At 34.8% G+C, this 27264-nt stretch overlaps 1 protein-coding gene across 1 annotated transcript in view; it reads right to left on the bottom strand.

Annotated features, from left to right (window-relative positions):
- Positions 1–27264, bottom strand: part of LOC140148675 (high-affinity choline transporter 1-like) — a 106675-nt gene that overhangs the window by 26877 nt on the left and 52534 nt on the right. The window contains 2 exon segments of the mRNA XM_072170710.1: positions 10433–10588; positions 15537–15650. Of these exon segments, the coding sequence (XP_072026811.1) occupies positions 10433–10588; positions 15537–15650 (270 nt within the window).

Genomic DNA, 27264 nt, shown 5'->3' with positions numbered 1-27264 from the left:
TTCATGTACAGACCGAGAGCTCCCTTCTCTGAAAATCTCATAAGGGCTCATTTCCCTTATTTGCTGGTGGGATTTTACAGTGTAGGGTGTTTTTAGTTTGTGCCTAAAATTGGAGTTAAGTCAAGGGAGCCCATCAGCACCATTAGGCAAATCTTGATGGTAGATTGGATTCAATGCAAAATTTCAGGTTCAGTATTCAATTTCTGATGGGGAAAAAAGTAAATTTTGAAACAAAGTCTTGGTTATGAAAAGGAAGAAGATTAAATTTTCCTCCATGTTATCCTTGACCATAAATACCAACCTTGTCCTAAGATTTGATTACATTTCCTAATCATATTAGCTCCACAATGCAGTTCGTTCATCACTATTGCCAAATCCAACCAACAATTCACCAAGGTGTTGCACAATTTTAATGATGCTGATAGCAAATATGCCACACATGCATATAGGAAGGTACACATGTACACCCTGACCCTCCCCCTACCCAGGAAATGCATTTTTCAAGGGGGGGGGGGGGCAGTTTTTGAGCCAAATTTTCAATGAAAAAAGCTTAAAATATAGCAACATATGACTCACTTCAGGCCCACTCAATATGGCAGTGCTAAAACCTAAAACACCATATTTATTGGCAATATGGGAACATTATCACTACAAAATTACATTTATAAGTGCAGTGCCATAAAAAATATGATTTATTTAGTTCTTTAAATGAACATTTTACTATAATTTGGCAATGAACTCGATAGAAGTTGAAGTATGAATAGGTTTTTCCATGCAATTTCAACCAAATGCCAGTTTTAACTTACTTATTTGGCAAGGCATAGGAATTTCTGCATTTTGTAAACTTTTCTTTGAAAAAAAATATGGGGGCGTTTATTTGTAGAGGGGATCATTAATTAAAGAGAATAGTCAAAATACTGCAAATATATGTACCTGAACACTAATCTAAACACAGATGCAATTTCACTTAATCTGACACCCACATGCAGTAAGTCATTATTTCATTTACATAACAGAACAACTTGCAACATTTCCCTCCAGTGATCCAAGCAAGTAGAAGTAAACCAACACGTTTGACTAGCAACCCAATATTGAAATACTTAATAGTTCTCTGCTTATAGAACACTTTAAAATTAAATTCAAATTGAAGTGGAACTTATGCAAATGTGCGGTTCAGGTTTATCAGCGGAGGGAGAGAGACATTGTAACAAGTCGCAAGGGTTACTAACAGGAGCGTAAAGGAAATTTAACACTTGTTCTTCTGCATAAAATGGGTCGTATCACTCGACCCACACCAATTGACTTGCAATCACACGCTGTCGACGGGGATACCGCAAATTGATTTAATTTTATGTTGGCTTCAGTGTAACGCATTTCCCGTATGCATTTTTGTTAAGCTCTCTCTATATACGTGCAGCATATAGCATAGAGGGAGACATCAATTTGTTACGAGTGCCGAATAACATGCTGTTTACATAACATGATTCGCAGCAAGTCTCAAACTACTGTTTCTGTTTATTATTACTTGTGTGGGTACAAGATGGGGACAAATGGAACGGTTTTGAATTTGTAATTTTGACAGACAGAACAGGTGAATTTAAGGGACTGGATACAAGAGATGAAGTAATCAATGCACAACACACAGCAAAAATCCAACCAGCCAGCAGAACACACTCGGTTAAAAAATGTGCCTCTCCTATTATCATTTTGTTTCTATAAGTATTTGAAAAAACAACAAAAAACAAATCATGTCGCTTCGAATGACTCTCAGAGAAGCTCTTAGACTAGACATATTGCGATAACATTTCCATATCAAAATGGCGACCATGTACCATGGCATTGTGTGATACTGGTTAAGTTTGTCAAATATTGATAAGTGGGAGTGCCATCGGGTATTGCCTCACAAAACTTGGGCTTTGCTCCCTAGTCCCCCCAGTCAAAACAAAAATTCACATTATATACTTGAGGCAAAATCATTTTTCAAATATGAGGTTTTTATGTGAGATACAGATTCCTTTGCATCTGATTAAGGAGATCTGGTCATTGGGTGAGAACATGATTTGTACACACAAAATGCTAAGTGTAAAGTTTCAAATGACTTTTAATATTTAAAAAACAAGCATTTTAAAAAGCACTCTACTGAATGGATATGCTACCATCTCTGGTTTTTTTGGGGGGCTTTTTTTTCTTTTTTGTTTTTGAGGTAATTGGATGACTGCAATGTTGAAAAAGGATTCTTAACAGCTCATCACACATTTCACCTTTTGATATGAGAGTATCCCCTAGTGTATGGCACCCTTCAATTTGGTGCTTTAGTAGCACTATTGGCTCATTTTCCAACTTGCCGCCCACTTCTGCCCACTTATCTACCTTTATTACATAAACCAGTCTGCTTCACTCAGTCCCATAATGACCGGATGTAAATGCACCAAGTAAATGCAATAAATGCTGGATATGAAAGTGATATTGGCATCACATTGACACAGCTGTCACAATGAGTGGTATCCCAATGGCATCTTGAAGGCTATTGTCAGATTGCACAGTAACAAATCCAATCATGAGGGCTTTTAAGTAGCGGCTTTATGGCCCTAATGCCAGGCCTTATGGCCATACGATGTTGCCAGGCAGTTTGTTTCTAGGAAATTCATCATGCTCTTACTGCAGAAGAAATTCCAACCTAGAAGTTAGCAGACACTACTACATTAAGTTCCATGATTAGATTATGTCCCATTCCTGTGCACCATTTATATTGTCCATATTACACATTTAAAGGCCCATTCGGTGATTTGCTCATCCGGACGATCGTACAAATCATCAAAATTCAGATTTTGGTACCTTTGTCATTGTCATAGATGTGCTAACATAGCCTGCTAGTGGTTCAGACGAAAGCTGTGTATTTAAGACAAAATAAGGCATTTGAAACATGAATCTGTAATTTATATACTGACAGTACATAAATTAGCTATGTCCACATATTTGAATGGGGCTTCAACTTCATCAATACTGCTGTTTTCTTTTCTTTTGCCAAATTTTTCATTTCTAAAATATCAAATGACAATTTGAATAACTTAACCTTCACTTTTAAGCAAGTAGTAAACAATTATATTTTTTTTACACTTGTGCTGGGATCACTGAATGGACACTAATTATACATATTACGCACATTCTCATACCTCTATACAGGATTCACTTTTTACATTGGTTAAGAGACCCAGGCATCAATGGTTAGATGTGTGACCAATGGTCAGTTGGGGAGTAACAGGAACCCAGGAACATGTCCATAAAACCTCTCACACACAAACAAACAAAATGCGAACACACTTTTGAATAAAATCTCAATGCATACATGCAGTTATCATTATATGCAAATTTCTACACTTCTTTCTCTTGAGAAAAACCATCAAGTCACTAAAATAGCATTGTTTGTACATAAAACATTTTATTATCAAAATAAGCGTACACGTGACTTTGCAAAATTGGAAGCGTATAGCTAGTTTTCCACCGGGGCTATAAACGATACGCATGCAGTACTTGTTATTCTTACTGTAGTCCCAAAGCTAAAATGACGTTTTGTAACAATTTATCAGGGCCAGGCCTCCGTGGCTTACTATTTCCCTGAGGGTCACCAGAAACTGTCAAGTATGGGGCACGGCTGTCTGTGGCAAAATTTAATAATGATGGAATCCCATTGCCTGTACAAATTACACCACCTGGCCTGGCCTGATATGCATGTATACTTGCACATGCATGAGTATGCAGGCATATACAGGTAGGAAGATGAGTCCTCATGCTTGGTTGTCATATGGTTAATAAAGTATTGATTCATTGGTTTGACGCATTTTGTATATTCCTACAAACATATTTAAATTATACTCAAATGCTTAACCACATATGTCATGTACAAGCAGTGGCATACTGATGGAAAAGGGGTCACGGGGGACCCCCCTGGATTGAAATACCGGCACAAGATTGACCAACATTTGTTCCTTTTGCCCTGTTTTAAAATCTCAATAAAAATCTCAGATTTTCAAGGACTTTATCGCAATTGTTGTGCTATAAAAATCATTTTGATAGTGGTCAGCGGGACAATTTTTCCACCTTGGATATTTTGATATGTCACTGTGGTCTAAGGTTGTGGTCAAGCAAGACATACAACCATGTCAAGATATTGAAATGAATATTAAACTAGAAGGAACTTCTATGACCATATATTTCACAAAAATAAACACAGACATTTTTTTCCATCTTTCTTTTATGTTCTCATCTTCAAATAGGTATCTGACCTCTCAGCTTAGAAGATCAAAAAAACATTTTCCTCTTTGGTGAAAGTGGTACTTGGGAAAACAACTGTTGAATGGCTAAAAAGCACAATGCACATTAGGGCATGTTAATGGATCAGGGCAAAGTAATTTTTAATAATAACAGAGATATGGCACTGAAAAGAGTTGTTTATGTTACTGAAGAAAAACAGCTCTTTTCTGAGCCATTAATTCATCAGTAGATAGGTGCAATCTGCTTGTGGATCATTTGGCAAAGGTAGCACACTATAATGATTGATACTCAAGACACATGATGCGCCTTGACTTGAGGGAGGTCTATAACAGAACTCTTGATGGTTTTGTCCTGAAGAAGTTGGGAGTTAATCTAGTTCTTAATCAGAGCCCTTGTGATTTTACCACAGATCATTACGACTAAGTCCAGTCTAGCATACACCATATAGAAACTAGGGCACAAACCATGCACAAATCCTCTGATCACCACAGGTCCTGAGACTGCCCCTTCAATCTGATTGCAAAATATTTCATAGTTACCTAATTAACACCCCTCTCCACCCTTACAGGAACTACAGTGGAACTATAATAAAAATCCCTTTAAAAAGAGATGTGCCAGCAAAGGATGAATTACAATGAGTACATGAGATTTCTTTTCATATAAATATATGATAAAAATAATTTGTAAGTGTGGGTCATATGAATCAACTTCAAATTGACTGTCTTTTCCACCTCTGTATGTACATAGAGTTTACTCTGCAGTATTGATTACCCTCATAAAGTAACAAGCCACCAGCTGACCACACACAATTTGTTGGGTTTCTGTAATTCACCTTGTAGCGGATTGCAAAGCTTATAAATTGCCATTGGATTGCAGCAATGCATAGTGTCAACTAAGAGAGTTGCTTTATAACATTTCTTACATTCACTAGCTCATCAGACATTAAGGTGTTTTCTTGTAACGTACATTTACACAGATGCAACTTTTGTGCAGAAACTTAAGGGATCTAGAATGAGCGTTTATTGCGTTTCGACAGTATTTTTTGTGGGGCATGAGAGCACCTCAGACCTATCGAATTGCATTCTGAATACTGAAGCATGTCTTTCTGATATCAAATAATTTTCATTTTTGAAAATCACAATATAATACAAATTTTATAACAAATTATAAAAATTTGATATTTTTCAAATTTTTGATATATGACAGTCCTCGAAGTAAATTATATAAATCTAATGATATATTCTTAAAGTGTATGTAGCTGGGAGGAAAAGCCGACGGTCAATTGAAAATTTTGACCTTTCATATTGAAGATATGGAATTTTTTCCCAAAAAGACCTAATTTTTTTTGGTGTTTTGGGGAAAAAATCCATATCTTCAGTACGAAAAGGTCAAAATGTTCAATTGATCGTCGGCTTTTCATCCCACCTACATACACTTTAAGTATAAATCATCAGATTTATAAAGTTTACTTTAGTACTGTTAAATATCAAAAATATCAATTTTAATGATTTGCCATCAAATGTGTATTAAATTGCGAATTTCAAAAATCAAAATTATTTGATATCAGAAGGACATTCTTCAGATTCAGAATGCAATTCGATATGTCTGATGTGCTCTAATGTCCCAAAATAAATACTGTCCAAACGCTCATACCCCAACCCTTAATGAGCCACACGGTTTTCATCAGACTGTGTGGTACTTTATGTGTACTATCAAACACAAACAGCAAACATAAAAACATAGCATAACAAGTTACAAAAGTACTTTTCAAAATATTATCCAGTTTCCTCAATTTCATAGCAAATTGCTTGTATTGTATTTAAAGGGTAAGTCGGAGATTTGTTTATATACAATTTCCGTCAAATTGTGATTTTGTTATTCTTTATTCAAAACGTTGAGATAATATTAGTAATAACTGACAAGAAGGGTTGTTGTCCATTTTAGGTTGAAATAACAAGGTAAAGTGAAAGAAACTCCACTGATTATTTTGGCTATTTAACACGCAGTCCTATGGGAGGACATATTATCATAATTTTTAAATTATGATAATATGTCGAACTTTGCTCTGTTAACCTACAAAGACAACAAATTTGGCCGATTCCATTTAGGTGCAAGTTGGGACATGTGTAAACATTACAACTATGCAAACAAATCTGGTTTGAAAAAAATTAACCAATTTCATATTATAAGATCGTACATTATGGCTTTAAGCTAGTGAATTGGAACAAGGATAGATGTGGTAATACACTGTGCAAATGGCAAACATGAAAATAATGACAAAATCTGACATTCAACACAGTTGTACAATATAAATATCATAATTATCTTGTGTAAGTAAAGCTGTTAAATTCAGAAACCCTGGTCAATATATGTATACCAGACAGTCATCTCACAAACACAAAAATATTTTGAAATAAGAATGCACTATTAGGATCAAATTGACTTATTTATGCTTGCTGATCAGTGATCACTTGGAGGAGCAGTTACCGTAAAATAGTTTTGACAGAAAATTGTTCCTTTAATTCATGTAGCAACACCCCAGGGGTGAAAACATCTTGTAAAGGAAACCATTAGAGCCCACACTTCAACAACAACAAAACTCAACCTATCAATTGAACATTTTCTCCTCAATCTATAGTTAAATCTTTTCTAGACCAGCTCATAATACCATGCCACATTCATTGAGTCCAGTATGTAACACAAGACAAGGCTCCATGTACCACTGAATGTGTGTCTCCAAGGTACAAATCTTTTGGTGTCCCCAGCTATATAGGTGTTTGGCTATGACCCATTTTAGACTACTCCCTTCACCTCCTTATTACTGCATAGAGATTTTATTTCACTATTTTCACTAACCAACAATATTTTTGTGGCCTCTTACTTTGTAGATAATTTTAAAGGGTTTGCATGCTGGCCACAGCACATGCCACAACATAAAAAGTCCCAAGTTTAAAGAAATTTTCTCAAAATATCAAGAGCCATATCAAGAACCACTGAACCAATACTGGGCTTGTTTGTACTCATTTTAATGCATTTTTCATGCTGATTCCAAATATGGTCATGACAATGTATAATTATGTTGAAGAGTAGGCCTATTACACCCAAAAATACCTTTATTGGTTCAAATACCTGTGTGTATTATATATCACACTCTTAATTTCACTGTATCAAAAAAAGTTAAATACAAATAACACAAAAATTGCTATAAGGTGTGTCCAATGACTTTACCAAAGGTATGCTGAACAGTATAGATTACCAATCAGCTTGGTTTCCCAGAGAAATACATGACAGTGCATATTTTGTTGCGATCAGGCTATATAGGGGCTCACAATAGGGTTTCTCATAGCTTCTGTATGGAAGAAAACCAAAGTCCTTGCAATTTCAATCACAGTTCTGTGTAAACTAAATTTTGATGTCTTTACAGTTTCAGAATGTGAATTTGAATTTTGCTATAAAAATCTTGTCAGTTAAACATTGTCGTGTTGACAGGAAATTTGAAATCATGGTTCAAAATCAATTTAGTCGACTTCACACAACCAATATTAGGTCATTGGTTGTTACAATTTCTATCAATGCTTTGTGCAAATGCTACATAAACTAGAGAATGTCAAATTCCAAACATAATCAACCTATTATGTCCTTTTACTCTGCTGAGTGCTGATACAATTATGTATATTTCCTAAAATACAAAATGCAACATGCAGGATACTACAGATTTCAGAATATATATAAGGCATGAAAAATCAAGGTCCTCCTTGCTGATTGAAAGACTATAAAGCAGAATTACATTGCATGCACTGCCCGCTTCTTGTTGGCAATTGATATCACAGAGATTACACATTTGTGACACAGTGGTGAAATCAGACAAGACCGAACACCTTTGTTCTACCAGGGAAGGATTTCACCACATGTTTAGGCAAAATATCTAATTCTCGATCATAAGAGCCAACTTGGGGTTAGCACAGATATTTGCGTCTAGCGTACTACGCAAAGACCACATGCTTACAAATAAATAAATAAATTTTGGATTTATAAAGCGCCTTTCTCCAGATCTTAGAGGACTCAAAGCGCTGTAATTTCGCTGCAATGGTGAGTCATCACAATCAGATCGCATCAACTAGGTTGCTGCCGAATGGCGCACACCTATCCGCATTTAGATTGTAACATCCACCAATTATTGTGCAGCTCCCCAAATTCCATTGGGTGAAGGAAGTTTTTGATAACCAAACAACTAAACACCAATTTTTGCGATACAGGAGGAAACCGGAGATCCCGGAGAAAACCTGCGAGAGCGAGCATGGAATCGGGATAAACCATGTGCACATGAGTCCTTGGGCAGCGCCGGGCTTGAACCCGGGACCTCAGTGGTGCAAAGCGAGGAACTACCGCTGCACTAACTCGCCCTCCCAGAGGAGTAAGCACATCGTTTGTGAATTGCCCAATCATGGTCTTGGTTCGCACGATCAAGTTGTTCCACAAAAGGTATGCTGATGCAACAGTACACAGAAGGTATGTCCTCTCATGATCGTGAATTACATATTTTGCCGATAATAGTTGTGACGTGCCAAAAGTCTTTTAATCCATAGTATGTTCAAACTGATTGTAACTTTAATATAGAAATGGGTCTGGACTTGCCATGGGTTACACTAGGATCCACAACATGCTCATCTATCAGGGCACATTTCTTTAACCCCAATACAGTTGCACATTCATTGAATGCCCTTTAAAAATTGAGTACACAAACTCATACTCCGCAACTTGAGGTCAAATTTTGCTCTATGATTGTTTAATTGAAGTTATTGAACTATGGCAGTGGGATGAGGCCATTGTGGTCCATAGTGTTACAGCACTAATGATGTGTTGGAAATGATAGCAAAATCCAGCCCTGCTTCTATAAATGAATCACACAGATGTTCTGTATGTTAATGTGCAGTCAACACAATAAATAAGTTAGCAGTTCATTAATCCTGACCTTATAGCCAAAGTGAGGGTCAATTTCAAAAATTAAAGTGACCATAATGATGGCAAGCATGTTTTCTTTAATTTGAGATGTTGGCAAAAAGTGATGGCAACTTACGCAGAAATAACGAAGTTATGAAGCAAAAGTACAGCTATTCTTTTTGATTCATCCTTTGGTTCCTTGCTAGTCAGTTGGAATAGAATTTTCTGGTTTTTACATTAAAACCACTGGCAGGTACAAATAAAGATTTCACTAGTACTTTCCCCTGGACTTTCCCTCAACATGGTCCATGTTTACCATATAGCAAGCCCCATTGTCCGCGGCACTCGCCATGATTGAACATGTTGAATAAGTTATTGTTATGCACACAAATGTAGGGTGCAACTTTTGAGTCTGTATCTTCTATCGGTTTTAGTTTGCAGTCACTGATATCTCAAATTAAAGAAAATATCCTTGTGGTCATTATGGTCAGCAAGATTTTCAAAATCAACCCCCACCACTTTGGCTATAAAGGTTGTGATTTATTGTGCTGGATATAGTTGCAATTGAAAGTGTAAACGCTCAAGTCTCAAACATTCTCATCTGTAATGCACAGGGCCTTGGCAAGCGGGGCGGCCGGGGATGCCATGGCCACCCCACTTTTTGAGAAATGTGTTATGCTTTTCTTTATATCTTTATTTCAGTTTGGGCATATATTTGTAATTTGGCCGCCCCACATTTGTGATGGCCGCCCCACATTTTTCACCCTTGCTACGGCCCTGCTTTAACGCTGGTATGGTTGTACCTTCATAAGAATGTCCTTTGAATGTGTTGGGTATAAAAACTTATAGGTCTACTCCAGAACTTAAGGTCAAATTTTGAGCATTGATTGTTGAAGAGGGGTTTATGAATTGTGCACTGGTATGAGACCATTTTGGCTCATTTTTTTTAATCCTCTATTATCAGAAAGCATGGAAGTGCCCTGCTTTGTCTTAATTTTCCAAAATATGTCACATACCCACCATTGCACAAATCCACCATATGCTAGGAGAGCCTCCATACATGAATGGGAATTGAACCAGTCATATAACAATTGTGTAAATGGGAATTGAACCAGTCATATAACAATTGTGTAAAGTTACATAATTCTTCCTTTCATATCCATTGCCAGCTCAAGAATATGGCAGAACTGTGGAATGGGCAAATTGTACAAAACCTTACCTAGAGCTGATAAAATAGCTGCTGACCAAAATATTTCCCCAGAAAGAGCAGGAATAAAGAGTAGGCCACCCATACGTGAACCAAATTTAATTTGGAATGGATCTAACATAGTCACATAGCCCTGTGACCGCATTGGTTTGGCAAATAAAACACCACCTAGAAAGAAAAAACACAAGAAAACATCAGATTAAAGAAAATTCAAAGTAAAATCATAAAGTATCAAATCCAGGAGTTAGCGAATATTATTATGTTCTGCCTATTATTTGAGTTGATGAGTTATAGGCGTGGGAGAATCAGGGAGGTTATACTAGGGGAGTCCATACTCCACCAATGTTCACTTATGGTGGGAATAGTGTACCTCCTGATTATTTGGCCATGTGCCTGCACCACAATCATAGCAAATGAGGAGATATGATAGTGCAGTTAGGGCTCATATTGAAATTCCCTTACACAGGAAGGTGTGCGCCATCCTGCAACTTTCCTGTGCTAGCCTTCTTTTGTTAAAATCCTGGGCAGGGTGTATCACTGATGCATATAATCCATCCATTTTATGACCGAGCTTTCCTGAGGCGCGCGCTTTGCGAGGGGAATCCTGCCTTCTTTCTGTGTAAAAACGTGGTAGGGTATTTCAATATGAGCCCTTATTTCAAAATTCTTTTATACAAATCCAAAATTTGGGTTGATGTTACGTACCTCAATGTACCTCAACATCAAAAAAAAATTGTATAAAAGAATTTTGAAATTTCATTTTACTGACAATCCTGTTGAACTTATTTGCGGGTGATCCTGTGTCATATACTGGGGTACCCAAAAAGGTGGTTTTGTTACATTTTGACGTGCAGCTTGGACTTCAAAACAGTGTCACTTGAGTATTCCTTCACTTAGAAGATTCAATTAGGTCTTAAATTGAGGCTAATTTATTCTATATTACTCATGTTTTTATCCTGTTTTAAAATAATTTTTAATTATTTTCTTATGACGTTTGGCATGAAATGTGCCAAGGGTGGTTGAGGATTAGGAGGAGGATTAGGAGGAAGGATTTGTATCGTAAATTTGATCTAAAACCCACATTAAAAATTTGAATCTAGTAAAAAATGTCTAAATGAATTCGCAGACTTCTAAACCAAGTAAATAAATACAGAAGGTCATTTAAAAGACTAATACTAATACTCTCATTTTTTAACCGATTTCCATAAAAAAAGGTGTCAAAATTCTCAGGAGGATGAACCACTTCAAATGAGACGTGTAGGTAAAATGTTTGAAACATTTCATTTTTTTACTATGTAACACAAAGGTACCCCAGGTTGTGACACAGGACCGGGTATGATAGTGCAGCTTTTCAAGTCCACCTTTACCTCAATCATTTAGATTCAAAATGCAAAGAAATATTTCAGGCAGTTTATACTAAATATTATGCTGTTGTTTTTTGATAAATTAAAAAGAATTAAACGCATGTTAGAATTCATTTACTCTTGCTTTAAGACTTACCAACAAATTCTTTTAGTTCATTGGCATTTATTCCCATCAGATATATATTTATCAATTATTCAAATCCATCCAGATTTAACAATTCAAGAAAAAAAGAAGAGAAGAGAAAATGAAGGTTTTCATGAACCATCACTAGCAGTGCGAGATATATATATGCGGTACCATAGAATTGTGCTCTTTATGAATTAAACATGGGTTTAATGGCTGGGGACTCGATTAATGTTGTATCTAGACATGGTACTATTCTTACAAAATAATGAAGTTTGGAATCCCAGGAGAGCATCATTCTTTCTGTAAATATGCTTTCTATGTAAAAGGTAAAATTACTAATTATATTTCCAAATATAAATACAAGACTTGGGTATATCATGCCCAAATTCAAGCATGTATTTCCTTGTTTTCAAGTGAAGTGATTTATTGAAAAAGATTATTATGTGCCCACAAGATTCTAGTTGACATTTTCCACTGACATTTGCAAATTGAATACTGCCGTACAGGTTGTGTTGTTCCAATATGGAGTATGTAAGTGAGTTATAGGCTCTGAGGGACGTATTCAAGAGCACAAGAGATAATGAGACAAAGAGGAAAAATGATATGAAGGAAGGAACCAATATAGAGAAAAGGGAGGAAACATTGATAATGGAGCACAGTGGGTGGAAGGAATAGAAAATAAAACAAAAGAGTTAAGGGATCTAGAATGAGCGTTTATTGCGTTTCGACAGTATTTTTTGAGGGACATGAGAGCACCTCAGACCTATCGAATTGCATTATGAATACGAAGAATGTCTTACTGATATCAAATAATTTTCATTTTTTAAAATCACAATATAATACAAATTTTATGACAAATTATAAAAATTTGATATTTTTCAAAGTTTTGATATATAACAGTCCTCGAAGTAAATTATATAAATCTAATGATATATTCTTAAAGTGTATGTAGCAGGGAGGAAAAGCCGATGGTCAATTGAAAATTTTGACCTTTCATATTGAAGATATGGATTTTTTCCCAAAAGACCAAAATTTTTTGGTGTTTTGGGAAAAAAAATCCATATCTTCAATACTGAAAGGTCAAAATTTTCAATTGATCGTCGGCTTTTCATCCCACCTACATACACTTTAAGTATAAATCATCAGATTTATAAAGTTTACTTCAAGTACTGTTAAATATCAAAATATCAATTTTAATGATTTGCCATAAAATGTGTATTAAATTGCGAATTTCAAAAAATCAAAATTATTTGATATCAGAAGGACATTCTTCGTATTCAGAATACAATTCGATATGTCTGATGTGCTCTAATGTCCCAAAATAAATACTGTCCAAACGTTCATACCCCAGCCCTTAAGTGTGCTAAGGCAACAAAATTTAAAAAAACCTGTTTTACGGGCGGACAACATTTCAAGTAGGGTCATTCAGGATTTATTATGGTTTTTTTCTGGAGGCTAAAATGCCTGTAGAATATCATGAAAATTTTGAAAAAGACCAGTCAAAATCAATCAATTTGGGCCAAAAATGGCTCATTTTACATGATTTTAGCAAAAACAATTTTGTAACTCTCCCAAAATGCAAAATTTGGATCTGTCGGGCCCATCAGCGTCAACAAAGATTGGGGGAAATTAAGGTGAGTAAAGACTGACAGAAGAGAAAGACAGAGATGGATAAGTGAGGAAGAAAGAAACATCAACAAGAAATATAGAGAAACAGAGAAAGATGTATATTCTCTGATCAGCTCGTAATAGTAAGGACTCATAACATCGTGGATTGATATAGAATGTTGTACACACAGCTGTGCGCAGCACCAACGCAAATTGACTGACGCCTGCTATTGTGAATTTACGCAAGCGTAAGTCAGAAGTTTATTGATTCATGCAGTAACAAAAACCAACTAATTCTTGCCTATTATGAGCTGATCATGGTGTAGACAACATTAATAGAAAGACGGAGAGAGAGAGAGCAAAAAATGGAAGGGAGCAAAGGAAAGACAGACAGACAGGGCATAATTAATGAAGAAAGGGATGAGAGAGGAGAAAAAGAGAACAAGAAATAATGTTAGAGATAGAGATAGCAAAAGAGAGAGTAAGAGAAAGAAAAGTGAAAGAGAGATCTAAAGAGAGGTCATGTACTAAGATGGGGAGTTAACTTTAGTTCAATCATCATGACAGTCTTCAGCAATTAGTATTATGTTATACACAATTATAGCCAGTACCACACATCTTTACTCCCACATTATGTTTACCACCTTTCATTCCCAGCAAACACCTTAGTGAGATGGGAGTCAGCTATCAATGCAGCTTCTTCGTGACTGCCATGAATATTGTGACCCATTTTTATCGATAATTAAATTCCTATTTACTGACAAAGAAATGTAATGAATAAGCCCTACAAAGACCTTGTATAAGAATGCCTGAAAGGATCCAAAAATCTTGTCTTTCAACGATATACATTTTTAAGCATTATATAACATATACCTCATGTTAATCTTTACCTGGATAGCACTGAGCATGTAACATAACCTCCTAGGCTTTACAGAGGATCCCAACCATCTGCCTTTGTGATGACAGACCTCTGCTATGATGTCACTGGCTACAACCTTCATGTGACGTCACAGCGTACCATGTCTATCACAGGATTCAATCAAGCGACCGGCCTCATTTCTGAGTCAGTGACGGTAATGTGACTGGATGAAACTTTCATCACTGGTTCAATTTTATGAAATGTGTGATTCAATGGAGACCAGGATCCTGGCTTGTACTTTTTTCTCCATTGAGTGCACAAAACATACATGAGCATATCATGCTATAGCTGCCATTTGTGCAATATATTTATCATATCTCAGCTCATGCTTTGATCAATCCTATCTTATAACCATAGATAGAAAGAAGACCTTGATAACTGGCGACCATTTTAAATAATTATCAACAACCTGGCTGGTGAAATCATTGATTTAACAACTCTACATTAAAGACACAATCAATTAATCATGGCATGTATGTGTCTGTGTGTTTTAGATATTTAAAAATGTTTGCCTGCTACATAGCCATATGAATGGCACAATGCATGAGGCTATATTGTGACAATATTTACACTGTTAGAAAAAACGATTCTTGGCTATCCTGTATGCAAAATCCTGAAGAGAAATGGTTCTTGTAAATGAAAAGAACACCAAAATGGTTCTTTCTGGTCTTTATTGAACATCATGGAACCATGCAAAGTTCCATAAAGGACAATTCAAAAATGCTTTTTCTAAGAGTGTAGCAATTTACCAATTAATTTACCCACAGACATACATGCCATATACTGGCCACATATATATATGTGGTCAAAGATCTCTGGTCAAAGATTGTGGCTAAAAATATGAAAATCTCAGCGGACTTATTCACTGGTAGTGTGGATTTAATATCCATCATGTAAAGTTATGCTGCCAATCAAATGGCAGCTATTCAACTTTGAGCTTCATCTTTCAAGAGCTCGCCCACTTGACAAAATGTCATAATTTGCAGAGCGTGGTTAGATGACTTGTTGGGACATATTTGCCCGTAATGTACAATCTGACATTCAGCTAGCTAGTACAAGTCATTTCATGGATGGCTACGTTTGATAGAGATAACTTACCTAACACCAAACTAATGGCATATCCCCATGGTGCCTGGGTCCATAGTAACCCATACCCGTCTGTATACACATACTCTGCCGTGCCGTTTATATACCCTCCTCCTACCCATGTCGCTGTACAAAAATAAAATGCACACAAAAGAAAAATATTATAGATACGTTTTGTAACATCTAAAGGTATGGATTACAATGAAGGCAATACATTCATCGCCATATTCCTGTAAAAGAAAAGGCCTTTTTCTCTCATAAACAAAGCTGCCGCATGGCGGTGGGGTGGGGTGCAGCAGTGTGATGCACCCCAAAAAATGCAAATTCTAATTTACGAGAAACAGTGAAAATCAGTCCTTTTTTGAAAGAAAATTCACAAACATCCACTTTTAGGGTAAAACTGTTAAAATTAGCCCTTCTTGTGGAGGAAAAATTCACAATAAGTTCACTTTTGAGTCTGCCGTGTCCCAGCCTCTGCCTCAATGTCAAATGCACCTCTGCTACCTCTTCTCAAAGGCTTCTAAAAATCTGTCTCTTTCCTCATTATGTGTTTTCCTTATTGTATCTATCACTATTGTATTATTTGTATTCTTATTTGTGAACTGTTATGAGATTCCTCACATATCACTTGCAACTATTAACAATAGGGATGACCAATGAACCATCAACTTGATTAGAACGCTCCCATAGACATGCAGGGAGCTCAACTGTGCACTGCTTGCACAGACATTTCTAAATTGATCTCATTCTTTTATTTTTCAATATTTTTCTGTAAAAATTGGGGAAGTGAATGCCAATTATATTTTGTAACTATCTTGCAAATTACAGCAACACAACTTATTTCATTTTTCTGTAAGTGCGAGTCAAAATTGGTCCATCGCCATAGTGCGTTTAATTGCCAGTGGCTGAGTTCAGCACTGCTCAAGAATGGCACAAAATATTCATGTCAATAATTTCAGGTGAAAAACGTGGTCTACTGAGCTGTAATTTGGCAGAGTTGCCAGTAATACCTCTATCATACCCTCTGTAAAAAGGAAAAAAAATTGAACAAGTAGATCTCGAGTTACAAATTAAATCACCAGCTTCCCTTTAGAATTTCCATACTCCTTTCGAATCATGCTAAGAAGACACCTTTCTGAACATAAATGTGAAGTTTCGTGCTTATTCGATGTATTTTTCACCTGATTTCAACCCTAAACATTTTCTTATATTTAGGCCTATATACCATCTACAACTTGCTGCTGGCTATACCTTGTTTAGAACTTTCAAAAGAAGTACCTGAATGTGCAGACATAACTGTTTCAAAATAGCCCACGAAAGTCATGCAGGTGACTCCGAGGTCATGCATTGAATTGGTTTGAATGAAGAATACTATGGGAACCAGCACCTTTTGTTAGAAGTGACACATGAGCATGATGAGTGAAGTGGATTTAACCTCTATTGTTGTGAATGAGTCAATGACCTTCAATGACACTGAAGATTTTGTTTGCATACACCTACTAATTGGTCATATTAAACCCAATAACATTGAAATTTTTGGTTGTGAAATAAAAAGTTCACCTGGACTTAGTGCAATTTTGATTTTGTGCCATATCGGCCATCTTGGATGATTTTTGGCAAATGTTCTCTACATGCATGATTTCAATGCCTCAGTTTGAAAAAAAATAATTTATGCCATTGACTAGTAAAGTGCCATTTCACAAGAAACCCTTTGATACTTTCACAATATGCTTGTTTCATGTTTGCATATATGTTAAAATAAAGAAATATATAAAGGTAAATATATGCTTATGCCAATTTTGCTCCCAATTGCTATTTTTGGACCTTGTCATTTTATTTCGTTCCAATGACCGGTCAGAATGGGAAACTTTGAAAATTCATAATTCGAAAAGTTTTTGTCCGATTTTGACCATTTAACCACCAAAATACTTCTGTTGATGAGTTCTATCCAGAAAACAATCGTTTGTAGCAATAGGGGCAACATGAAATTTTGATGGTTATCCCTATTAACAATGATCAGGTTCACGTTGAGTATTGGGTACAGGTATAACAGACCTTGTGAGGGCATGCATGTTCGTATCATTACGGAATATTATGAAATATTCTTATTTATCCTTAATTCTGCCAAAGAAAAATCTGTAAAACGCTTCCATGCTTAAACTGATGACTGTCATTCAAAGTGAACCAAAATAACATTAAATCCTTTTAAAATAATTAAAAATGTAAGTTCTTTACCATTCTTGTGGAGATTTCATTCCTTGTGGAGAATTTTTGTGCCCCACAAAGAAAAATAGGGTGTTGTTGTAATGTAATTATAAATGTATGTAATTTTATTACAATATGGAGTTAAATATTCATATTTATGCTTCATTCTGTTAAAATAAAAGGTTATGAAAGTTCATGTTTTACTCTGATGCATGTCATAAAAGAGAACAAAAATGACACATCTAGTCCCTAATGATGCTACCTCTCCTAATTACTTTATTATCGTCTATTTTGTATTTGTAAATTTAGAAGACACAAATCTAAATCACCTTCTATATTCTAAATTGAGATTTTGGCATTTCTAGGTCAGGTGGGCAGGTAGAACAGGGTTTATTTTTTTATTACCTTATTATTTATTTAAAGTTGTCATATGTCATACCAAAACCTTATCATAAATGTCACATCTTTAATAATTGAACAAACAATGGGTAGCTTTAAAATCTTGAACTCTCAGAAAAAAACATCCCACTTCTTGTAACAGGCTTGTAACATCAAGACATTTCATCCTACCAAGACCAGTCAAAACTTATATGTGACCCCTCAGCACAACTGAGCCCTGAAGTCGCCAATCATCATTTTTGAGATATTCAACCAAAATATTCTGCTTGAAATTAGCTTTAAAATGATGTATATCATGTCTATAGTACCGTATTTGACATTTAAGAGGCATTATCTGTTATTTTGGAGAATTTTTTAAAATGTTTGCCACGGTCAAAAATGGATTTCCTTTAAACTTTCATATTTGATGCACCTTGACCTGAAACAAACACACATGAAATAAATTTGGGAAAAATATCCCGTTGCCATGGTAACAGCCAAATTTTAATTTTATGCCTATTTTCACAATTTTTGCATTTTTCAGCAGTCAATTTGTCAAGTTTTGAAGCCAGTGTTACTAATATACACAATATATATATACTGTTTTCTTTATAAGGTATGAATAGGTCAAACCTTAGATGCCGCATTGAAAGTATAAAAATAATCACCAGATGTCAGGGTGGGTTATACCATTTATTTGAAATAGGGTGTTTTTCAATTTTATCAAAGTATGAAAATATACCAACTTTGTATAGCTCATAAACCATATGGTAGTGCTCGATTTCAACATCGACCACAGCATGTTGAGATGATACATTGGTCTTGTGAAAAGTTACATTTGAGCTTGGGGAAAACACATCTGTATATACAGTGTTGCCAGACATTTTCCTAATTTTCAAATTCAACACAAATCTCACCTTAAGTTAAATGATGTGAAAATGAAACATCATCCTTTCAAGGAACATTTATTAGAAAGAGAGTTTTATTCATATCAAATTTGATCAGTTATAATGGTCAGTGTTGTTCTAAACCACATGGGTGTTGCCATAATTGGGGTTTAATTGTGATTTGTGGATATTTTCAACTTTTTACAAGTCATAAAAATACCAAAATGCATTTCTATAATAAAGAAAGAAACATCGACCTCGTGATGTTGAGATGATACATTGGCCTTATGAAAAAGTTACTTTGATCTGGGGGGGGGGGGGGGTAAAACATCAGTTTATACAGTGTTGCCAGATATTTTCCTATTTTTTCAAAATTCAACACAAGTCTCGCCCTAAGTTTAAAGATATGAAAATGAAACTTCACCTTCATACGGAACATATTTTTTTAGAAAGAAAGTTAATTTCATATTCAATTTGATCATCTGGGATGGTCAGTGTTATTCTAAGCCATATGGGTGTTGCCATAGCTGGCGTTTAATATGACAATTTAGATATTTCCAGCTTTTACAAGTCTTAAAAATAGTACACATCCTTAAAATTATTGTGGAATGAACGCAATATTAAGGTTAGAAATTAACCTAAGAACACTTAGTATGTGAATTTATATTCTAAATTTGAGTTCGGAAAATATTTCCTTCTATACAGTATTGCCAGATATTATCACATATATTCAAAATTCAACGTATGTTGAGCTTTTTTCAGCCTTTACAGCTATTTTTCAGTCTTAAAAATGCCAAAATACAATGGCATGCATTCCTAAAATAAAGATGTGAAAATGAAACATCGACCTCATCATGTTGAGATGATACATCGGTCTTATGAAAAATTTACATTTGAGCTTGGGGAAAAACGTCTGTTTATACAGTGTTGCCAGATATTTTCCTATTTTTTCGAAATTCAGCACTAGTTTCACCTTGGGTTGAAAATTAAAGTTTATTAGAAAGAAATTTACTTTCATATTAAATTTGATCAGTTGTATAAATGGTCAGTGTTGTTCCAAACCACATGGGTGTTGCCATAATTAGGGTTAAATAGCGAGATGTGGTTATTTTGAACTTTTTACAAGTTTTAAAAATACCAAAATACCATGGTATGCATTCCATAAAAAATATGTGAAAGTGAAACATCAACTTCACCATGTTGAAATGATACATATTTGGTCTTATGAAAAATTTACACTTAAGCTTGGGGAAAACATATGTTTATACAGTGTTGCCAGATATTTTCCTATTTTTTCGAAATTTAACACAAGTCTCACCTTAAGTTAAATGATGCGAAAATGAAACTTCACCTTCACAAGGAAAGTTTATTAAAATGAAATTTACTTTCATATTAAATTTGATCAGTTGTATATATAAATGGTCAGTGTTGTTCCAAACCACATGGGTGTTGCCATAATTAGGGTTTAATAGTGAGATGTGGATATTTTTAAAAGTCATAAGGGTTCAAATAGCGACGTTTTCACATGTTTTTGTGGACCTGAGAGCACATCAGACATATATTGAAATTTATGATATAATACAAATTTTATGGCAAATTATTAAAATTGACAATTTTGAAATTTAACAGATCTCAAAAGTAAATTGTATAAATCTAGTGATATGTACTTAAAGTGTATGTAGCTGGAATGAAAAGCCGTCCATATGAAAATTTGAACTTTAGATTGAAGATATAGATTTTTCACCAAAACACCTAAAAATGTAAAAAAAAAAAAAAAAAATCTATATCTTCACTATGAAAGGTCAAATATTTCAATTAACATTAATTAATTGATTAGTGGTCGGCTTTTCATCCCAGCTACATACACTTTAAGTACACATCATTAGATTTTTAAGTTAACTTTGAGGACTGTAATATGTCAAAAAAAAAAAAAATTTAATATACATAATTTACCCTAAAATTTTTATTGTATTGCTAATTTTAAAAAAATTCCTCGTATTTGGTATGTCTGATGTGCTCTCAGGTCCGACAAAAATACTGTGCAAAGGTGGGTGACCAACCCTTAAAATACAACACAGAAAACATCAAACATGTATACTTTAAAATATACATAAAAGCCATAATTTTTTTTTTTTATACACATACTAGCCAGGCTAAAATAAATTAAAATAACATAAGATTGTTACATTGCAAAAAGATGCATATAAGAGTAAGATAATGTTTAAATTACGCCTACCCCATATTATTAAAGCCCACATCCCAACTATACTTGCAAAAAGATATGGGAAGAAATGGGCAAAAAACTATATAGATCCAGCAAATGTCTCGAAAGATATGAGAATAGTCAAAGACAATAATGCACAGAACATTTTCACAGCCAGACAAATTAATGTCCAGTTACTTTTCCCGGGAGGAGCTCGCAGGAGAGTCTAAAGTATGACATTTAAAGTCATGCTGAAGAAGAACTGACCATTGAAATGTTGCATGATATTGTTGCTAATTCTCTGTCATTCAAGCATCCCCAATTAATGTTGATAAAAGTTGTCTGAGGAAATATCCGTATCAAGTAGAAAAAGAGGACTACTGGGCACAGTATACCTATCACATGACCCCGGAGGGGTTCTCCTGGTTAAAGGTATACGGGATGTGCCACGGTTTGGGGGGTACCTTTTTGGTATGTCGATTGGTGGGTTTGCAGTGGAGACAATACGCCAAATTGGGTGCATTAAAGGTAAAAGTGCCCATAAAAGCGCCAAATTAGGACAAATTTGTGTGCTTTTTGGGTGTTTTTTTGTGAAAATTAGAATACTATAGCTATAACTTTAATAAGGTGTCATTTTAAAATTGAAAATGTATCCACATTTCACTATTAACTCCATTTATAGTGGCATCATCCATGTGGTTTATTCATGGCAGCGATTTAAACAATAATAAATCCTAAAGTGAGACATACGTTGAATTTTGAATATATGTGATAATAACTGGCAATACTGTATAGAAGGAAATATTTTCCGAACTCAAATTTAAAATTTAAATTCACATACTAAGTGTTCTTAGGGTAATTTTTAACCTTAATATTGTGTTCATTCCACAATAAATTTAAGGATGTGTACTATTTTTAAGACTTGTAAAAAGCTGGAAATATCTAAATTGTCATATTAAACACCAGCTTTGGCAACACCCATATGGCTTAGAATAACACTGACCATCCCAGATGATCAAATTGAATATGAAATTAACTTTCTTTCTAAAAAGATATGTTCCGTATGAAGGTGAAGTTTCATTTTCATATCTTTTAACTTAGGTCGAGACTTGTGTTGAATTTTGAAAAAATAGGAAAATATCTGGCAACACTGTATAAACTGATGTTTTACCCCCGATCAAAATAACTTTTTCATAAGGCCAATGTATCATCTCAACATGACGAGGTCGATGTTTCCTTCTTTATTATAGAAATGCATTTTGGTATTTTTATGACTTGTAAAAAGTTGAAAATATCCACACCTCACAATTAAACCCCAATTATGGCAACACCCATGTGGTTTATCTGGCAACACTGTATAAACTGATGTCTTACCCGCCCCCAGATCAAAATAACTTTTCATAAGGCCAATATATCATCTCAACATGACGAGGTCGATGTTTCTTTCTTTATTATAGAAATGCATTTTGGTATTTTTATGACTTGTAAAAAGTTGAAAATATCCATAAATCACAATTAAACCCCAATTATGGCAACACCCATGTGGTTTAGAACAACACTGACCATTATAACTGATCAAATTTGATATGAATAAAAACTCTCTTTCTAATAAATGTTCCTTGAAAGGATGATGTTTCATTTTCACATCATTTAACTTAAGGTGAGATTTGTGTTGAATTTCAAAAATATGAAAATGTCTGGCAACACTGTATATACAGATGTGTTTTCCCAAGCTCAAATGTAACTTTTTCATAAGACCAATGTATCATCTCAACATGCTGTGGTCGATGTTGAAATCGGAACACTACCATATGGTTTATGAGCTATACAAAGTGGGTATATTTTCATACTTTGAAAAAATTGAAAAACACCCCTATTTCAAATAAATGGTATAACCCACCCTGACATCTGGTGATTATTTTTATACTTTCATTACGGCATCTAAGGTTTGACCTATTCATACCTTAGAAAGAAAAAATATATATATATTGTGTATATTAGTAACACTGGCTTCAAATCTTGAAAATTTGACTGCTAAAAAATGCAAAAATTGTGAAAATAGGCCTAAAGTTGAAATTTGCCGTTTACTATGGCTAAGGGGATATGTTCCCGAAATTTATCCCATGTGTGTTAGTTTGAGGTCAAGGTCCATCAAATATGAAAGTATAAAGAAAATCTATTTTTGACCGTGGCAACACTATTCTCAAAAATAACAGATAGTTCCTCTTAAGTAGTGAAAAATCAATAAAACAGTCAATAAATCCTTTGTTTCCTATTGTTTATTGTTAAGTTCGATGGAGCATATCTCAATAGTGGCACTGGCGACATCCGGGCTCAGTTGTGGAGGATGGTCACATATTTCTGGACATTTCTTGATGTTATGGATAACTACAGACCTAATTCAAGGATCCCACTTCTTGGCTTAAATTGGGCTATATGACAGGACAATAGAAGTTTTGTTTTTGTTTTGGCTCAATGAGCTTCCAATTGTTTTAGTCTAAGTCTCCAACTGCCATGATGGCTAGTATGTAGTCTGAAATGTGTGTGCATGTTGTTCTATTGGTCCAAGCACTGAGTTTTCTATTCTCCGTCATGATTTTCAGATCTCCCGATGTGACTAATGATTTTATTTGGTTGGATGGGGCTTTGTTCTTCTTATTCACATTTGTGATGTAACCAAGCTAAATGAGTCCAATTCGCCAGCGAAGTGTTACGTGTAATCCGATTATCACCATGTCAACTGGATCACGCTTTTGAGTTCTGCACCACGATCAAAATGATCGCAACACACAGTCTTGGCATGTACTACCGATTCCAAACGGTGTGTGATCCAGTTACCAGGGGGTTATGAAACCACTTCGCTGGCGAATTATGATGGAGTTTTCATCAAAAAAAAGCTCTGCGAATGGAACATACAATACATTTAAAAACTGAATTTTGCTAGACAAACAACTCATTTTGCATGATCACGTCACGTATTACAAAAACTGCTTTTGTCACAATAGCAATAATTCAATCAAGTGTACTTCTGACATTTTCCCTCTGAACTCTGTAAAATCATCATAATTTTATAGTTTGAGACACTTTTAGAAGTCTAATACACAGCTATTTGTGAGTCATTTGCTGCAGCTTAGTATTAAAGCTGATTCACTACACTTAGGTACAGCCAAGTATTGGCATCATTGCTTTTAGTGTTCTACAGAACTTGCTACCCTGGAGAGCATGTGACTATACCCCCTCAAAATTGCCAATTATTTGATAGCCTTTCCTTGCAATTTGTCTAGCCCCATGGGATCAGTTCCATTCCAAATTCAGTGAGCAATGAATAACGGTTTAATTGGCCTCTGCAATTGGCATCATTTCACATGCCACGTCTTATTCACAGTATTTCCTATACATAACCCATCCAGCAGTGTGAACTCACTTCTTTCTTTCTTTAATATGCAAAAATAAATTATTTGTTTCAATCCAAGTTTCATTGATACTCATTATACTCTGTATTTTTGACTCTTGTTATAATGTCTGCAAGTCATGTCTCTGCATAATGTGCTCAATAAAAATATTATGTCTCAAAACTTGCTAGGATTAAGTTTTTCCTCTCTGTCTGTCTCCCCAAATTCAAACTCAGTCGAAATAAGCATGAGAAAAGCTTGGAACTTTCAAAACTTACATTTTAAAACAAGTACTGAAATATTTTCATGTGTTATTTACAAACTTCTTCCAACAAATGCTTTAAACATTATTGTTTGAAAAAATGTGGGAAAAAAATTGCCAATTTCTACAAGACAAATGTGCACCCCAAAATGAATGTGCACACATAATATTGAGACATACTATCTTTTATTTTGTTGCCTTATCATTATTTTGACTTCATGGATAGGCTAAAAACCTGATTGCTTTCAGTGGGTCTACCAAATTTCAAGATACAAGATGATAAGATCCATGTTTCTATCTCATTTTTCTTAAATAATATTTGTGCCAGGATTTCTTACACAATATGCCTGAAATCCGATTCATCTTATAGCCAAATTAGTTGAAAAGTAGGTTACATTAGAGTCCGAAGTTTTCCGTTTTACGAAAAATGGAAAAAAATCACGGAATCGGAATTATTAAACAAAAAAACTGTTTAATAATACCGAATAAAGGTATATTACCAAGGCATGAACCCTCTATCCATCCAAACATCGTAACAGTCGGCTTATTATCTTGACAATATTCCAATCAGAGCATATTGATCGTGATATTGAACACTTTATTGTGACATTAATATCATTCATAATCATTGTTTAAACATTTTAAGCTTTATTCATAAAACATGGTTTTAAAAATTTTACAACACAGATTACAACACGGAAAATGGATTTTAGAAAACGGCAAACTTCAGACTCTAGGTTACATGTGAATGTTAAACCTGAACTAAAAACAGAGATTGATTTTCAATAAGTGGTAAAATTGATTTCATCTAACTTGTGAACAAACTTTAGGAGAGCAATTTTAAGATTTTTTTCCTTATGTATTTTATAAATGGAAATTTCATATTCCCAAATGAAAAAAAAATTAATACTAAGAGTTAAGGATTCCAAAAATCAAAATGCACACCCCCAACAAGAACCTACTTTTCATTTTAAGGTTCAAATTTTCATGTGGATATAATTGTCATGATTTGACATCATCTTCATTCCCCTTTTTTATGTCTTGTTATTTGGATTTCTTGTATTTTTTAATGACTGTGTGCTTAAAGAATATCCAGAAACTGATCCCTATTCCAGAACATTACAGTGTAGAATTTTGAAATAGATGCAACTGTGACCTTTTATTAGGAACTATTTGGAATTGTCCATTATTTGAGAAAGGAACATGCAGTGTCTGTTATAATGGAAAAACATATGCAAAAACACCCACTTGCTGGCCTTAATTCTTATTATATATGACTGAAGCTTTTCCTTTTAAAGGAAATTTTATTCATAAGCAAGTTATCTGCAAAGTGAAGATATCATTGGTAAATAAAGCAATACAATTCTTCCCGATCTCTTCAAAGTCATGTTTATCATGTCAAAAATCCTACGAGCATAATGTAGACAAAATTCGTATCTATCCAAAGGCTTCAGTCTCGTACATATCTTTACAAACACGAATACTGGGTCAAATATGGAAAGCCATCCCGAAATCAAATCAAAAGTGATGGAATCACGTGCATACTACAATGAACAGAAACTTGTAGAGACACTATGACAGTATGTAAGCAATGTGAATGACATAACACTAGACCACATTATAACAGGTGATGAAGCTTACAACGGTTTATAATGCTATGGCTGCTCCATGTTCAAGTCAGTATGGAGTTTACAGCGGAAATTTTGCAACAACGTTTCTTAGTTGAGGCAAGAATGATCCATAAAATTAGCACCAAGCCCCTGAACAAGTCAAATATAACCATGGAAAACTAAAAATTGCAGCGGAAAAATAAGTAAAAAACATTATTGATCTCTATACAGGCCGTTATTGACACAAATACACCTACATTGACTTTACTTATCAAATTAAGAAGCAGGTGAAATGCCTTATTTGATATATTATATTGTCATGAGCTGAGGTACTCATAGAGATAAGTTACACACCCCTGCTCACTTTGGTCAATTCAAAATATGATGCAACTCCAGCATTTGCTGGGGAGAGGCCAAAATATGCAGTGCATCATGGGAAAAAGTTGACATCCAAAGCCTGCGTAATACAAATACAACACAGGAACACATGTCATTGTGTGTTTATGTCATGATGTTACATGCAAATGCACAGCCATTTACAATTATTGTGAATCAATTTTCTATCTATTGATCATATGGAATCCTTCATGGAACTGTTTTTAACATTATGATTAAGTGTGATGGTCCAATGGTGGCTTCAACGGCGATGTCGACTGGAGGTCAAACATTAAACTGGCAAAAACAACCCGCTGGTGGTGCATTGTGAATCACAAGAATTATTAACAGCTTAACCATATCCAACCCCATGCTATTTCAGACTTGCTCTTGCAAAATGCGGGGAAAATTGCTTTAAAATCATATAA

This window comes from Amphiura filiformis, chromosome 1, assembly GCF_039555335.1.
Source record: "Amphiura filiformis chromosome 1, Afil_fr2py, whole genome shotgun sequence".
Taxonomy (NCBI): Eukaryota; Metazoa; Echinodermata; class Ophiuroidea; order Amphilepidida; family Amphiuridae; genus Amphiura; species Amphiura filiformis.
The sequence above is the reverse complement of the archived record's forward strand: the minus strand, read 5'-3'. Positions and strand labels throughout refer to the sequence as shown.